Here is an 18,328-nt window from a genome sequence, read left to right on the forward strand (position 1 = left end):
CAGGAAGGCCCAAGAGCAAGTACAAGTAATATGGGCCAAAGTGCAGTCAATGGCTTCTCTAAATGGAAACGAGCTTCCCTATCCAAGCTCATGCATAGTGTTAACAAACAATATAAGGCAAATCTTCACTGAAATATACTCCAAATCATTAAAAAATAGACAAAGATGAGAGAAAGAAAGAGAGGTAGAGCAGCCACACAACCAGCAGCTCTGGTTTGGAAGTGCTGTGCAATTGGTTAACAAGGCTGAATAAGAAAGCACTGGAAGAGTTAACCCTCAATTAATGGAACAAATTAACTCCAGAGTTCCTGCAAACACACTTCTTATGGAACAGGGATATTCTGAGGATTAAGAATATTCTTGCATATGTGATTAGACTCTCTGGCAGCTTTCCAGCTCTCCTGCATCCACAGCAGGTGAAAGCTCCAAGATGCTGGTGGTGTGGGGTCTGGTTTACAAAGACTTCGTAAGCTAGGGAAGCCTTAACTTCTCCCACAAGTCACCAGGTTGTGGTGGATCTGATCTAATCACAGTGTATTTTAAAAGAAAGGAATAAGAACACAGGCCCAATTGCTGCTGCAGCTCCCGGGGTATCCGTGACCATGCCATTCACTCTGTACAGATATTCCATACATCTATAGCATTCCTGTTGTACATCTCCAGCTCTGCCCACTATTTAGGAAAGCTTTTATTTTAACCAGGCTTTACCAGAGAATGGTGACCATCCTTGGTGATTCTGTCATCAAACAATCTGCTCTGAGAAATAAGCATTTCAATACCTATAAATGTGCATCATCACATGCCAGAACAACCCCCCCGGAGCCAACACGGGCTCACTCTACCCTGTAACACGTCCCTGCCTTTAGAAGCACTTCAGCCAAGGGCTGTGCAGGCAGGGGCAGGGTAGGATTTGGGCAGCGAAGGCTGTTCCAGCAGGAACCACCACACCTCGATTTTGTAAGGCCTGGCAATTACCAAGAAGTAATTCCCGTGTTCTCCTCAGCTCTCGAGCAGCAACGCTCTTTCACACTGAGACAATCAACTGCACAGCCCCGACCAAACACCCAGGACTCTCCGGAATGTGCTGCTGCTCAGAAGGAACACCCACCCCGTTCCTCCAGCTCCTCCTCCAGCCCCGCCCAGGCAACGAGCAGCACGTTCACAACACCTGGTTCATTCTCTGCCGACGGCCAAACCGAGGATTCTCCCGGGCCGGGCGCAGCGAGCAGCTGCCAGCGCTGCCTTAAGGACAGGAGTGCTCCACTTGGATGCATGTGGGCAGCGGTGCTGATGCCTGCACTGCTGCCCACACTGCTCTCCGCATGGGAGTCTCTGGCATCTCCAGGACTCAGCCACAGAGAAGGCAGAGATGATGGGATCCCACAGGCAGCAGCACAGTACGAGGACTAAAGCTCCAGTGAGTTTCCCTGATAAAGGCCAATAAAAGCAATTCCCTATTTAGTGTCACTGGCAAACACTGATTTAAATGGATTTGAACAAATGACAGGAGGATCACCTATATAGTTCAAGCTCCCTTAATATAAACTACACAAAATAATTCAAAGCGAGATAGCAGCAACACAATTTAGTAAATCATAAAAACCTCCAAGACAAATAAAAGCCAGACACCACTCTGCACCAGCAGCTCAGAGCTCTGTAGATGAATTACTGCAAAGTCCACCATGTCAGACTGAAGCACTCACAAAAATAACTATTTTTAACTAAACGCTTCTGCTGGTATCTCAGTGTAGACAACTCTTCAGACTCTGCCAAAATCCACACTTGACATTCCTTTGAGCTTTGCAGCTACTGCAGATCAAGTGTCACCCTTGATTTCATGGTAGGCTACTCTGCTTATCACAAAACAGACTTTGTCTGCTATTTTTCATTTAGTATCTGGTATTTTAAAAGGTATTTCCCCTCCATACAACAGGTGGGACCTTTAAAGCAGTTCAAACCATGAATGAAGCATAGCGCCCATATACGAAAGAAAGAATGAAGATGCCATGAGAGGTTTCAGTAGTAAGGACTTGCTGCTGCTGCTGCCTCGTTTAGGAGAAACTGGAAGCTGATGGGATGAATGTTTTCTATTGTAACAAACAATTTCAAGGGCAGGTAATGCTGCAATTTTTCCTCAAGCAATCAAGACCTCAGGGTGCCATTACACCATGTCCTAAGCCAATTTAGGAGCCTGACACTGCTGAGAAGCAGAGGTCCTGCTCCTGGCTACCCCTTCATGCCTTTGCTATTATATCCACTCCATCCCCTCAGATCCCATCATGCTGCCACTTACCTTCTGCACATACCTGACTACACAATAATCCATCTCACTGCAGCAGCAGCAAAATAGGCTAGGAAAACCCAAGTATGCTGCCATTCTAGCGAGCTGGATCAGTTTACCATGTGATTAAGAGAGTGCCAGAGCTAGCACAAGAGATTTGGAAGGCAGGAGGGAAGGACGAAGGCTCCTTTTCGGAACAGTAAACTGTGAATTCAGGTCAACCACCATGAAAAAAAACCAATAAATCACACCCTCAAGCCAGCTGGCTGATTGCCAGTTTCACCCAAGGCCATCTCACCACCCAAGGCAAGCATCACTGAGATCAAAGACAACCAGCTACTGTGAGCTGCCTCATACAACAAATTATTTGAGCATTGGAACCAATAAACAACAAGATGCACAGCAAAAATTAACCAGATTTTTAGGCTCAAGCTATGAATCATACACAACCACTGTCTCCACACATCTTTAACTCAATCCGGCCATTCACCCTACACCACATGGTAGATGTGTGTGAAGTGCGGAATATCTTTCATGAGTGTTGTGGCACTTCCCCGGAAGCTTTTACAAACCAGAAAAACAGGTGTCCCAAGCACTCCCCAGCATGTTCCTGGCAGTGGCTCTTCAGGGAGTCTGCCACACAGCTCAGCAGCCAAGCCATTAATATCAGCAAATTTCACCCATCATCACCAGGCAACTGATGTGTCAGAACAGGCACAAAACAGTAGTAAAACCCCTTAATTCAAATACTCACCATCCATTAGGAGCCAGTGGCCAGTTAGGACCCAGATAAGGACAAGCATCACAGACAGAAAAAATGAGAGTAACTCAGCAGCAGTGAAACGCCCACAGCAGCCAAAGGAAATCCTAGAACAACACACAAACATCAGCTGGAAGACTTTATGTTTCCATTTGAAGAACAGAAAGTGGACACTGTTGGAACAAGGCTCAACGGCTGATGAAAGATCAGCTGAAGGGAAGTTCCTTTGCCACAAATAGGTACCAAAACAGCAACAAAATAAAAGCTTTCCTCACACTCAAATACTGTGTATAAAGCATGAACTGCAGAGATGGAAAAAACCCTGTAAATCTTGGCACTGCTCTTGAAATTGCCACCATTCCTAGCACCACCTAAGATAGTGCTTTTAGCAACATGAACACCAATCACAAGGTTAAAAAATAAAATTAGTTTCAAAACATGACATTAACAACTGTAATTTCCACTGGTTCAACTACAGTCTCCGGAAGCGCCAGCATTAAAATCCAGAGTCCAGTGTTAACAAACATTAAAATCCAATGCCAAATCCCAAACTCTAAAATCTCAGCCAAAACAAGCCAAACTTATTAAAACTCACTGTTGGGAAATCTAGTCCCCTCTAGTGGTATTGCATTTCCCAGGCTGGCAAGTGCAAATGACTTGAAGAAACTGTGCTTTCTACTTTCAAAGTGGAAACATGATGTTGGCACAAAAAATATGCACAAACATCAGCCCTGAGGTTAATGCATATTAAAGAATTCTCATTAAAGAAATACAACACACAAGAAGAGGAGCAAAGGATTGCTCAAGTCCTTACTTGTTCTGAGGTGAGCAAGGCCGTGTTAAGTACTGGCACATCGGGAGCAGAAGGAAAGCAAAAGCTATTGTTGCAAGGACTACAAAAAGAAGAAAAGGTAATATTAGGACATTCAGACCTAATTTCTACAGAACACAAACAGGCTTCTCCAATTTGAAAAAGCTCTTGCAACAATGTCCCATTATCATATGCTCAATATTATTCCAGCATGAGCAGCTCAAGGCTCTGAGGCTTTCTGCACAACAGTGAGCCTTCAGACTGAAATGAAATGAAAGCTCTCAAAGGAATGCAATGCCCCATCCCCAAACCTTAAAAAAAAGTTTTAAATCTATTCATGATCATGTCAGCAAAAAAAAGTTTTCACATATTCTGAGTAAAAAAAAAGCTACTACAAACTGGCTGTGAGATTTTCCTTCCATTTTTCAACATAAGACACAAACTAACTCAGCTTAATAAAGGGGGGGTTTTTTTCCACTTTTTAACTCGGTAATTTTTTCTCCCATCTCATTCAAAACTCTTTATTCATTACTAAAACACAGTATAACTTCAAATAACTTATAGCCAGTAGCTGCCAATTTGACTTTTTTACAATATGAAACGCTTCAAGTTTTTGAAGACAGAATTATAAAAATACATAAATATCCAAACAGACTATTTCCATAAACATTTTCAAGCAGCATACTTATCCCACCCACACATTTGTAAAAACGTTTAGTAACTGCTGGTATTTATAATCATTTTTCCTTCCAGTTTTTTTAAAGGACTGTTTAAAAGGCTGGAGCGTGAGGGCGTGGAGACACTGACATGTGTCACAGACATCCAAAACTGTGCCGCAAGAACAGACTGCAATGAAAATGGAAGCCACTTGGAACTTTTTGCATGCTGCAATTCAGATCTTTGTGCTGTCCTGTACTTATTCCTTTAACAATTACTGTTGCTGGTTTTTAAAAGGGAATTTTCTTCTCTTCTCAAATGAAGATGATGGGAGAGAATCAAACATTCTCTTACAGATTAAGCCATTCTCTACACAGTTTAAGCCAACTGGAGAAAAATTTGTTTGGTCAAACCATATCTTTCCCTTCTGGTGGGAGGAAGATTTGAAACAAAACAAAACCACAAAAGGAGAACTCAAATAATCTAAAAAGAAAATTTAAGAAGTGTCTGCATACAAACAGCACCATGAAAACTCACAGTTCTGTCAATACTTCAGAGGGGGAAAGAAAACCAAAACAGGCAGGGAAAGAATGAACAGTGTGGCAACTCTGCACAAACGGAACTAAGAACCTCTTTGGAGGTGCTTGGTAAAAGAACACTGCCCAGAAACTCTGTGCCCCTGCTGCCCTAAGTATTGCCTATCCTCCCTGCTCCCTACCCTGCCTCTAACACCACAGGCTCAACCCTCTTTGCCCTCGAAATCTCTCCTCCCCCTTGCTCCCCCCTCCTGCTCTGCCCAGCAGGGAACCCCACACCTCCTGCCCTGGTGTCCCCATGCCAGGCTCGTTCAGAGTGTGAGAGTTAAACTGCCATGACACCAATGCAGAGAGCCCGCAAGGACCCACTCCCAGTGTCGCTCCTGACTGTTCAGGCTTCCAGTCCCAAGCCTCCCATCCCCTCCAGCCTCAATCCCAATGATTCACTCGGGAATCTCTTGGCTTAACTCCTGGCTGCAGGCAGTGCCAGCTTCGGGGCTCTGCCCTCTGCCGAGCAGTGGGTCCTGGCCTTGGCTGCTTGCTGCACCTACCCTTGCTCCTGACTCTTCCCTGAAAGGCAAATCTCTGTGAGAGGAAGGTTTAGAAGGGGTTTAAGAAACTAGATATCAGCTGTAATTTAGCAGTCCCCCACATCAGTCCTACTAACCACAGAGGATGTAAAATAGCATGACCTGAGCTTCATGGGACAGAGGGACCAAGTTCTAGGTCCCAACTCCAGAAGGGTCCCCATCCTGCTGTACAGCCTCTGAGCTGTACATTTGCTTTTCAGAGGTTCTGGGCTTGATGACACCCTCTGATGCAAGCCCAAGGAAAGGCACAAACATACCAAAAAACAGGTTCAAGAATAAAGATACCCAAGAGCACTGATCCCCAATCCCCTGAAACCTGCAACAAGCCCCAAAGGACAAAAGATCCTCTAGTTACACACAGAAGTGTTACAAATAAAGTTAAAAAGCCCAAGGTCATTTAAAAAATAAACGGACCAATAACCCTGACAAATTAAAATTCCTCTTTTTTCATATATCTTTCCTTGTAATAGCTTATATATTTGTGTGTATATGTTCCCTTGATATCTAGCGTACAGTAGAATCTATCCGAAGAATTTTTTAAGAGGAAAGAACATATGTGTCATAGGTCAAAGTTATAAAAGCAGAATTCAACAGACCTCTACAGGAGGTAGAATTAGACACAAGTCTCAATACTAGATATTTAAGATTTCACCCATCAACACCAGCCCTGTTTAAGAGGCTGGAGGGGATGCACAGCTCAGGAGTTAAACTGTGAGGCAAAAGCCTGCAATAAAGTAGGAGAGAATGAGAGGTATTTGGGAGCTTAAAAATCTTCACAGACTCAGTATGGGGACTGAGTACAATTTTTGGAAGCTGCTCTGTATCTGGAGCAGTAGGAAGACTCTTGCTACTCTCAACAGCAGCTTGTCTCTTGAAGAATTGCAGTAAGATCAAAAGGCAAAAATTTTCCAAAAAGCAAAGCCTTGGTATTTATTTAAAAGACAAAATGTAAATGCTAAACAGGATTGGAGGATTTGCAACTTATTTGCAGGTTAAGTTTCAATTTTGTTCTAAATTCAAGCAGTACAAAAGACTAATATTCAAATGCTAGTGAGACCAGAAACAGAAAAACTGCATGAAAGCAAAACCAAAACTGAACTAGGAAAGAAGTCTCTGGACAGGATCTCCAAAGTTACTTCCCATTAAGTACCTGAATTATGAAATACCATGTACAGTTCTGAGCATCGATTTATAAACAAGTGAGCTTTACGCAAAATAATGCATCTGGGCATGTTTAGACCTCTGGCAATTTATAGTTCAGTAGGTTTAGCACATCTCTAAGTGGAAAATACTTCTCAAATAATAGTTGTCACTTTATTTATAGCTACAGAGACATGAAAATACAACTGTGAAACTTGATGATTCTTTTTTTTAATGTACTGTGACATGTATTATAATTCTTACCAACAATATTTAATTATATCAATACTTTCTGTTCTAGTCCAAGTCTTACAAAGAGAAGAAAACTTAGTCACCTGCTGTGCATATTGTAAAGACAACTTGAACTGAGTCGAAGAAGAAGAACATAACTAGGAGAGACACGGACGCTCCAATGGGCAGGAACAACGCCTGGGTGGAATCGATGGTTTGAATACCTGGAGGAGAAAGGGGGACACTGAACTTGTGTTTAGTACCACACACAGACACCGGCCCTTGCCAGCACAGGGGAGGGCTCTGACAGCACATTCCCTTTCAGTGCTGGTGCACCAGGCATTGACTTGGTGCTCTCAGAGCCCAGCATAGCTGCCTGTGCAGAAACACTCCAGCTATGTGTGCACTGCAACAGTCCCGCTCTGCAGAACCCAGGAACTGAAAGTTCAGTTTTATCTTGTGCCATAGATAGAAGGAATAACAAGTTATGAAAATTAACATTATTTAGGGATTAGAATCACTTTACACTGAACAGAGACACTCTGTTCTGTGTTGAACAGAGCATATGTAAGGTTTACTTAATCTCTTAACACAAGGTGAAAAGCCTGACCAATGTTAGGCTGACCCAGCTCATGCAAAGGGTGCCACAGCTTCAAATTCCACTTGGTTGAAGGCCACCAAGCTCTTAAATTGCATCACAGGTTGCAATCACCAGATAATATCAAACCTAACAATAAAGGGCAGTTTCCAAAAAATACCTAAGTCGTTTACCTGCTTATGAAACCACCAGATCAGTGCAGTGCACTGTAACTGCCTTTTTGCTAAAAAGCAACATGAATTCAGGCTCGCATTTTAAAGCTGGCAGTAATTTTAAACAGGGCAGAGATACTAAATTATTTTATTCTCAGTATTTTCCCCTACCTCACCCATGCAATGTGACTACCAGGGATGTTAATCATGGGACAGGACAACTTTTACCGTATTTCTGAGTTTTCAGAATTACCAGCAAAATTGAGAAGCCCACCTAACCCAACAAATTCCAACACTTAACCAGTCTCTGTAGCTATATTTACATTTGATCCTGGGGTGGGGGAGGGGGGAAGCCACAAGCAGCAACCCAATTAAAAATACAAGACACACTTCTACTTGTAGAGCACTAAAGTAATAACACATAACATCAGAAGTAGTCACTTCCTAAGTGACACAGACCTAGAAGAGATGTAAAACCAGCTTGACATCAACTGTGTTATCCCAAAACAATTAAATACTGCTGTATGAAGGGGTTTTTACCAATCCCAGAATTTGATGGATAAGCCTTTAGGTTGTGAGACATACCCAGACAAGTAAATATACACATAGATTGTGTGTCTGTGTGTATTTCTGTGTAAGAATGTGTCTTATTTTTTCCTGTCAGGAGTGGCAAGTCATATAAATAACAGGTTACCTGTACAACTCAGTTATCAATGTATCTGATTATGTTGAAAAACCTCAAACATACATGAAATACACTCACTACAACTTAGTATCTGTCATAAATATTCAACCCTTTTCATAAAAGAAAGCTGAACAAAAGACATGGAAGTCATGTCACTTGCACATGGTCATGTCATTTATTAGTTCAAGTTGTGATCTATTATTCTTAAACATAAGTAGCACAATAAATTTTAAAAATAAAAAGCAGAAGAGCTCAGCCACTTGGGATTTCTACATTGCTGAGGTCTGGTACATTAAAGTGCAATGTACAGCCCAGTGATGACAGTGTGAAGATACAAAAATTCTGATCTGTGACTTAGATCCGTCTCCTTCTGCTCTGAGAAGGCACATTTATTCACATGCCCTTCAACTTCCCAAGAGAAAAACCAAACAAAACAAAAACCTAGAAATGACACACTACACACCACCTTGGCATCTAGGAATTAGTGCCTGCAGCATTAAATGTCAGAGTTCTTCATTTCATTTCTGATGATTTTGACAGCTAATCCCCTTAATGTGCTTTACTCCCCAGCCCCAGACTGTCTTCTCTTCCTTTTCAGATGCCAACTGTTCATTGCTGTATCACCAAGCACAGCAACCTCTTTGCTCTGTGCTGCCAACAGAAGCAGTGCTCTGACAACTATTTAAATTCCAAGAGTCTACATTAGAAAAGACAAAAACAGCAAGAGACACATACAACATATGTTAAAATTTCAAAGATCTATTTCTTGCTTTAAACAAAACAAGCTTAGCATTCAGGGTTTCATGCTCAGGGCTTCTCATTCCTACCTTCTATACTCCGGGAAACTATTTCATTCTAGAGCCTATTCTCAAAATATGGCAATATAAATTGCTCTAAGTTAAACTCAAGTATGAATTTACAACATACTATGCACACTGTGTTCCACTCTAACTGTTCGGTTCCATATTTTTACCTGCAAAACTGTGCATGTCAGATGGCCAAGCTGCCTGGAATCTATTTATAGATTACAGAAGGGACAGTCACCACGCAGGAGCTGACATGTTAATCCCACTCTGAATAGAGAGTGTGCAGACACATATTTCATTGTCCATTATAAATGAGTTGCCCAGAGCTATGTGAATTCTCTGCTTCAGTTTCTCTACTGATAAGGCTGAATCCTCCTTAGGGGCTTGTCAGTGCACCCCACGATCTCTCCCTGCTTACAGGCTGGCCAACATGCCATAGCAATGAGCTCCAGACAAAAAGGAATTACATTCCCTTCTCCTAACTGTGGGGTGGCTTTTTAAAAAGTAAAGCTGTTTCCATTTCCAGTAAAACCTGACAAGTTGCGCCACATGCAATTTTTACACATCATGGAAATGTTATGTTGATGTCCTAAATTCAGCTTCCATGGGTGTGAGCCAGACGTGGACAGCAGTGTCAGCACAGCGAGGTGGGAAGTGCCCAGACACAGCCTGGGATCAGGTGAATCTGCAATGCAGCAGCTCAAACACATGCACAGGTGAAGCAGGAGGTGCAGCACTGAAGTGAAGCAAGGAAGGTAAGGAGTAAAGCTGACCCTTACTGTTATTGGTGCTGTTGCCATTAAAAGACCCAGCGGCGCTGCTGTTGTCTTTCTCTTTGTCTTGATTCTCAAAGTCCATGTTCAGAGACCTTCAGGGAACAAAGCACATGCAACAGATGAGTTCCAAACTCCTGTTTAGGCTTATCAGCTGCAGTCTCATTCCCTTGGAAGCACCCTTCCCCTGGAAAAGCCCTGTAATGATGGTTACTAGAAACACCACTATACACAGTGAGAAATTAAAATAACTGAAGTGCTTTGTTCCAAGTGTTGTGTCCCCACAACCCAGATTCTGACAGTGAGACCAGTCACCAAGTGTCTGCACTGGGGAGTGCTAAATATCTGTGCTGCTGTTTGTTGTTACCTGATTTCTGGGAAGTGTAGAACACAATAAACATTTCAATTCTCTTGTGAATTTGAACTCTTTCCAAGTTCTCATTTTGTTCCTTTCCATTCAAATTTGACTATCAGGTTTCATTTTTAAGACAGTATTATTTCCTTCCTCAAAATGTTGTTATGAATGACCCAAACTAGCTTTTAAGTGTCTGCTTAATATAAGGTCTTACTTCACTGAAGAAATTTCAGCGAAGCCTAGAAAATTACCAATGTATATTTTACATGCACACAGAACAGATGACTAGAGGAAGCTCTGAATAAGTAGTACAAATTGATACACTTTAATTAATCCACAGGAGCTGACAACACTCCCAAGTACCCAGCTCAGCTGTTATTGATTCATTTTTTCATTTTGATGTACACATTTTTAAAAAGTTTCAATTTAGCACAGTATTCTACCCCTTTTGCCACAGTCCGTCACTTTGATGCAACTTCCAAATTATATTCTAGCACATTTGGCATAACTTTCTAAAAAGGGGGAATTTCACTTAAGGTCTGTTTTGACCAGCAATCACTTCTATTGTTAAATTTGATGTGCTTTTTAACAAAAATACCAGCAATCAAGTTTACCATGACAGTTTCTCATTTGGATGCATGTATTTAGTTGCATATTGATTTATTCAAATGAGCTATAGAGAACCACCAGAAGCACTGTGCATCTCTCACTGTACAGCTCCTGTCTTAAGCTTACAGCAGCATCCAAGTATTTCAATAAAACTTCCAGGTCAACAGGCATTAAACTTCTTTTCAAGTTTAGCTTAACTGTGCTACGCAAAGTAAACAAATTCTATTCATTTATCAGACCAGTAATAAATACACCACAGCCTTCTAAACAATTCTAGAGGTGGCACAGTTATTTCATTGCAGTGCACTGATCATCTACTGCAATGCACAGGTGAGCAAGTCTGTGCTGCAGTCCCAGTATCTGGAATTAGGCACAATCAAATTTATAGGATCAAGACATGTGTGGTGCATTAAAGACAGAGGGGTTGGGCAGTTTCACTCCATAAAACGAAAACAAGAAAAAGGCTCTTCCAGCATAGAACTGGTTTGTTTCCTTTGTGTCTATAAAGCAAGTGCTCCCCAACAGCGTTATGAGATTAAAGCAGCTCTTGGTCTCAGGCAAAACATGAGGAAGCTTCCGCATCAGACACACAGTACTTGTACACAGATCATGGATCATCAGCTAAAGAGTTATCGAAAATGCAAAGAGGCAAGGGAGGAATACTAAAATTCTAACAAATTAAATCTGTTGTTCTTAGCTTGTTCTTCTAAAGATCTCTTTGCTCCGCCCTTCATTTGGAGTACCTCCATCCTTCACTCACACTCCCTTTTTCCCCATGCATTGTAGCTTTATAATTTTCCCCTCAAGCTATAAAAATCTGGGAGGAGGCTGACAGTCCTCCAGGACTTGGTCCAAGATTCAGGCAAACAAGATAATTCTTTTCTCAGTGCAGTGTTTTGTTCCCCTCTGAATTAGCACCGTTTAGCAAGAACCTCACACCATCATTCTCCCAGCGGTATCGGGCAACTCATAACTTAAGGGATTGCTATCAGCAGAGAAAACTGGAAATAAAACCTATTAGATCTACTGTTCATAAACAACCTCGGTCCCCCCTCTCTTTTCATTGCAATAGTGTCAGCAATTATTATTACCTATAAATATCCCTGCCTCCAAAGCAAGCATAAATTAGGAAATTACTTTCACTTAACAACACAGCTGCTCTTCCAAGCCAACCTCTGAATAATCTCCAACTGTTTTATGATTTGGCTCTTCCCTCTGCTACAAATCATCGCTAACATAATAAAAAAAATTGAGAAGCGATCACTAAAACACCTTCCAAGAAAGTTAAAAATCATACTGTAAAACAAGATAAACTCAAAACTACTGGGCTGTGGAGAAATGGCAAGCTGAGAAATGTTCACGGTTTTGTTCAAGTTTTTCCTGGGCTCCCAAAGGGAATGTTGAGCCAGCACCTCCCCTGGGGCACTGAACTGCTCCATTGTTTCTTCTGTGGGTCCTCAGAGCCCCCGCTGGTTGGATTTCCAGCACAGGGTTTCAAAGCAGGCGAGTCACCCCCTGCAGGGAGCCACTCCAGAGGGTTAAGGAATGAGTAAGTTGCTGGCACGGCACTATCTGCAAAGTTCAACTATGGATTGCTTCCACTGCAGAAATGCCTCATGGAAACCCTGTAGGAGATGTTCTTATCAAACAATGGAGAAAATAGCAACACATGGATCTATCTATACACGCACCTGCAGATGCAATTTACTGAGATTGAGAAGTTCCTTCTTGCTCTACTAGTGAGGACAGTCACCCATCCGAGAGGCTCTGGGAGTATGGGAACGGCCAGCCCTTAGCACACCATGTTCACATGAACACTCTGGGTTCACCATGTGAGCTACTTTCTATTTATACCCACCCAAAGCTTAGAGATAGAAGACCCCTGTGTCATCCCACACTTCTTGGTTTGGCTCAAAAGCAGGTATTTGAACAGGTAGATTCTGGGTTAAATCTGGCTTTATATAAGCTGAGAACCCATGTCTGGAGAAGTGACAGAACAGAAAAAGATTTAGCTTTTACCTGCAAAGTAACCTCAACCTTTAAGTCACAGAGAAGCATTTCGACAAGAACAGGTGGCTATCTTGCCCTCGGAAACAACCTGTTTCAAGCTGAGCTCACCTCTTTAAAAATCCACAACTAACACATCTACTTGCATGCTCCAGTTTACCGTTTGTAATGGTTTAAAGGATTAGACTTGCTCCTTTGGTAGCCAATAATAAAAGTATGTCAAGTTCAAGGGCTGAGAGCAGTCAGAACGTACATGAGAGAGACATTCAGAAGGGCTGGAAGCTAAAGCTCCTGACCCAGCACAAATGTAGGCAGGAAATGCTCGTTCATGCACAGTAAGAGAAGGCGAACTCAACTCTATCACTGCACTTTGTTCTGGTTCTGGGCTTTGCCCATGATTTATTAGACGTTCTTCTGAGTATACTGAGGGTTTGGAATTTTTTCATTTGTTTTGGACAAATGCTACTTCTATTAATAAGGGCAGTGGACCAAGGCTTTCCTTTGTTCCCCTGAAGCCGCCTGCCTTAGATTAGATCCACCACACACATGGATTTTATCCTAATGACTCACCCACCCAATTCTTTCTGATCCTATTACAGAACTTCTGTTTCAGCCACTTGCCAGGAATACTACAATAACTCTACCTGCTTCTTCTCAGTTGAAAATCAGAAACCAAACCCACTTTTTCCAACACAAAGGTTAAGTAAGGAGAGCTATTTTCTTTTTGTCGTATGACAGCTCTGCAGGAGACGAACACTCAAATCCAGATGAATACTCCACTGCTGACAGATGAGAATGAGCACCCTAAGCTCTAACTTTCATCTTCCCAGCACATCAATTCTCTAAGAAAATTCATCTACTTTGCCAGAAGTTTTTATTTTACTACTTTAAGCATTTCCAGATAAATATCATTTTGTAACTTATTACCACACTTGAATTTCTTGAATACCTTAATTGTATTTCAGACCCCTTTATTAACGCCACTGTACAATTTTCTGTAAAAAACTGCTTTTGACCTTGCTCGCTGATCAAAGAGAATCAGAGTTTGTCCAAGTCCCCAACATAACTGTGGGTTTCAGCTCAGACACCTGCTAAAGAAACCACATATAGGAGATTAATTAGGAAAGTAATTTTAAAACTCTGGGACCCTATTTTGGTCTGTAACTCACATCATGGGATCTTCAGGATACATGCAAAAGAAAAAGACTAAAACAGGACATTTCCTCAATGGATTTGTATCCGTCACCATCCCATGACTTCATCCAGTGAGTCAGATTGCTCTGGAGTTCACAGTCCTTACTAAGTGAGTAGTTTTAAATGTAAATTATCGGACAAAATGCTAAGAGCATGTGTAGGTACCAATAGGAATAGGATAGCAAACAGCAGGGGAAAATTTTTAAGGGCAAGGAGCTTCATGAGAGATAAGCAATTTAAGTTCACACACCCCTGCTGTTTTATATTACATTTTACATATATATATATATATTTATATAAATATATATATTTATATTACATTTTTACATATATATTACATTTTTGTAATTGAATTTTAATAAATTCTATGGCTTCTTGCAGCCAGATGCATAGTCCCTTTTTACACAATTGCATAAATTCAAATAGTTAAAACTTTAATTAGCCCCTCAACTATATGCTAATCTGACTCAAAACTTGAAGAAAAAACTAAACAAATACAACCTTTGACTACCTTTTTATTCTGATCATCTCTAGATTTTGTTTTCCTAAAGCCCTCTATTTTAATTCCACCAGCAGTGCTGTTATCTAACACTTGATAACAACAGACAGCTCTTGCAAAAAAATTGGCTGTTTCATTATATAACTTTATTAACTTATGATAGTGATATAAAACGTCTAATCCTAGAACAGCTGCAGCTTATATCATACATATGAGCACAGCTATCATCTATTTCAGGAATACTCATAGCAGTTCAGAGACTCCATACTGAGTATAACACCTTTTATCACAGAGTTGTGAAATGAAGAAATGTTCTTCAAGAAGCAGAAAGAAAAACATGCTGTATTTAAGTTTAAAAAAATAATACTTTGATATTGTGATTATATTGTTTTAATATGTCAGTATGAGCCTCATTCCTTAGGCACCACTACAGTAAAACAAACTGTATAATACAGCATGCGAGTCTAAAGGGATAACTGTGTTTTCTCTAAACTATACTCAGGTCTCCTAAAATGAGGCAAATTTAATTTTTGAAGACTCAAACTCATCCTGCAGCAGTTCTCAGATGCTTTGCTGGAATTCAACACTGACAGTGTTCCCCAGTTCCCTATTAAGACACTTGAGCGAACAGCAGTGGGACCCGGGGATCGCTGTTTTACAGGACTGGTTTCAAATCCCAGGAGCACATTCTCAATCAACCACCACTGGATAATGTATAGAAGATTCTGATATCGAGAACATTACCTTCTATCTGTCTCAACAATTCTTTTATATCCTCTAAAATATAACTTCACAGAGCTGTCCTCAAGCACAGACTTTTAAGTTATCTTATACATGCTTGTACCATGCCATACAATTACATTTTTTAAAAACCCCAGCTCGCTATTATTTCTTCCTTTTCCATTTCCTAGTAAGTTTTTTTATGTTGGCTATGCCTGACAAAGATACAACGAAACAAAAAGGCATAAACTGTATTCAGTCACTTGTAATATTTTTACTTGAAAAATAAAAAACTCTGCAGAACCTTAAAAAAAAAATCTTACCTGAAACTGCCGTAGACTATGAGAAGAATAGAAATCAGGAAGGTAGACACTTGACTAGAATCCACAAGGGAATATGCCCTGGAACCAGGAAAAAGAAGGCAGGTTTGTCATTGTTAGTGTCCATTTCTCCAGTGCCGTTTGCTATTTCTTTTTCTTATTATAATACAAATAGAGAACTGGATAACAAATCATGGCAGCTCTCTCTGAAGTTCTTGTCTCATCTAGAACATAAAACCTGCAGCTTGTGAATTAACTTACTATATTCAAGGCTGCAGCATGAAAAACCTGTACAACCACCACAGGACAATTCAAAAACCTTCTGGTAATTTATTCTGAACTCACCAGATTCAGGGGTTTTTCCCCTCAAACTCATTAAAATTGCTTTAATTGCAGCTACTGCAACCCTGCATGTCAATAACAGTAACCTGCTTTCCATAACACTTCTTACGTTTTCAAAGTGACAATATGGCAGTTAAGGCTCACTTAGTTGGAGGGAAAAAACCCCAAACAAACAAGAGAAACCCCCCAAAAAACAAAATCCAAACCTCACAACAAGCTGCAATATTCATTTATTAAAGCACACACAATCACTTCCCTATTCCATCTTGCAGTTCACTCAATATGGGATTACTGATGAACCTTTCAGGAGGAGGTTTAAATCCAGCTTTATCTCAATTGATTTCCTAATGCAACACACTGTTTTTAAAGCATGGAAATATGAACATTAATACCAGCACAGGCCACCATGCTGGTGGGGGCACAGCAGGCAAGGAGAGACTCTGGGAGTCACTTTACAACTCCCAACTCCATGACTTGTGCTAAAGTAATGGAAAATAACAAGAATTCAATGTTAAAAGACATAACTGAATATTTCTGAAACCAACCAAAAAGCCTAATTTCAGCAAGACTATGGAAGAAAGATAATTGAATTACATGATTGTTCTGAATTAAGTATCAGTGAGCAAGTAAAAACTGAAGACATGAGACAGTTAAGGAAACACTCATCCCATTCCCAATTCAAAAGCAATTTAGAGATAATTACCAAACTGCTAGATACACAATTTAAAATACTTTCTTTTAATATATAAACACAAATGTGAATCTTCTACTACAGAAATTCAATATTAAACACTGATGAACAGACTGCCTCTTTAAAATGAAATTATATACTTATGCAATAAGCTTTTAAGAAATTAGAAACTACTTTGGTTAATTACCATGAATAACTTCAACATATCCCCACACTAAAAGTGAAAAACAGGTATCTCATTTGCTCATAATGTTGGCCAAAACATAAAGACAAGCTTTATGGATCTAATTTTTTGGTATATATAACCTTTAGTTACCAGGCTGTGGAATGGAGGTCTAAAAAGCATCAATGAAGATCAATATAGTGAATTGCAAATACATACAACATAATAACTCAGCACTTACAACCAGCGGACATATAAATGCTCAGGTTATACACAATATAGTTCACAGCAGATCATTTTCATGCAATGGTTACAGCTAAACTCGCACCAAAGGAAACAGCCTGAGGACAATCACACTGGATTTATGTCCTGTTTCTAACTCTGATTTCAGAGTGAAACATTCCCCTATCCAGCCTCACACAAAGGGAAAGGAAAGCTTTGCATTCTGTTTGGATTTGAGAATAAATAATGGAACTCATCTATTAAAAGAATATTCAGAAACTCCACATTTATGAGAAAAACAAAATGAATGGAATTTCAGATAGGATTAAACATGTCCAGGGTTATGCACTGAGTTTTATTAACTTATGTTCATAAAATTTTATCTTCACAAATTGGCAAATACTTTTGAGATTAACAATGTCTTCTATATAATTCCTCATTCAGTGACAACACTGCTACGATGACTAAAATGCCATTTTGTCATAATTACTAAACATTAGTCAAAACAACGCTGTAAATGTTAAAAATATTCATAAAACAGATAAAATAGAGATGATACATGGACCATGGATCAGCCCTGCACATAATCCATTAAGTTTTTTTTTAAAACTTGGTTTTTATTAAAAACCAAGGGCCCTCTGGTTTGATGAAAGAAACGGAAGAAATGCAAATCCGTGTTAAACAATGATCTAACACATCACAGCCCTGCTGACAGGCTGCAGTGGTGCTCAGGACAGCAACCTGTTGATTCTCTGCGAGGCAGAAATGAGAATTAAAGTCCTTCCATCCTGCGCAAGAGAAGTGCAACAGTGTAACTGGAAACTGAACGCAGACCAGTGATGTTTCCTGACTTCTCCCCATAGAAATCTTGTAGCAGGACAACCTAAAAGCTCGGTGTTGCTACCACGATTACGGTCTGCGGAAATTCATATTCACTGATATTTCCGCAAACAGGGTCAGGAAGATACAGTCACTTGCCTTCTTCCTGAGGCAGCTGGAAAAAGAACAAGGCAAAACACACAGAGTGTGACAGGCTGAATCAAGCAAGCACCTCACACATGTCCAGATTCTATCCAAAGTTTCCAACAAGAGTAACCCACAAGCACACTTGAAAAATAATTTTACAGTGCCGAAGTGAATCTCATTGTAATAAAACCTCTCATTTTTTAAACATTTAATTTCCCTA

At 40.4% G+C, this 18,328-nt stretch overlaps 1 protein-coding gene across 3 annotated transcripts in view; it reads right to left on the minus strand.

Annotated features, from left to right (window-relative positions):
* The window catches only part of SPPL3 (signal peptide peptidase like 3), a 57,535-nt gene that overhangs the window by 8,090 nt on the left and 31,117 nt on the right, over positions 1-18,328 (minus strand). Inside the window, exons 2-7 of one of the 3 annotated variants that reach the window (XM_017732196.1) lie at positions 15,728-15,805; positions 13,941-14,082; positions 10,021-10,115; positions 7,111-7,230; positions 3,856-3,934; positions 3,036-3,148 (exon numbers count right to left, since the gene is read on the minus strand). In XM_017732196.1, the coding sequence (XP_017587685.1) occupies positions 3,036-3,148; positions 3,856-3,934; positions 7,111-7,230; positions 10,021-10,105 (397 nt within the window). In that variant the 5' untranslated portion in view covers positions 10,106-10,115; positions 13,941-14,082; positions 15,728-15,805. The remainder of the gene's footprint in view (positions 1-3,035; positions 3,149-3,855; positions 3,935-7,110; positions 7,231-10,020; positions 10,116-13,940; positions 14,083-15,727; positions 15,806-18,328) is intronic. The other 2 variants (XM_017732195.1, XM_017732197.1) reach the window with 2 other exon arrangements.

This window comes from Corvus brachyrhynchos, unplaced genomic scaffold (assembly GCF_000691975.1).
Source record: "Corvus brachyrhynchos isolate BGI_N302 unplaced genomic scaffold, ASM69197v1 scaffold864, whole genome shotgun sequence".
Lineage (NCBI taxonomy): Eukaryota > Metazoa > Chordata > Aves > Passeriformes > Corvidae > Corvus > Corvus brachyrhynchos.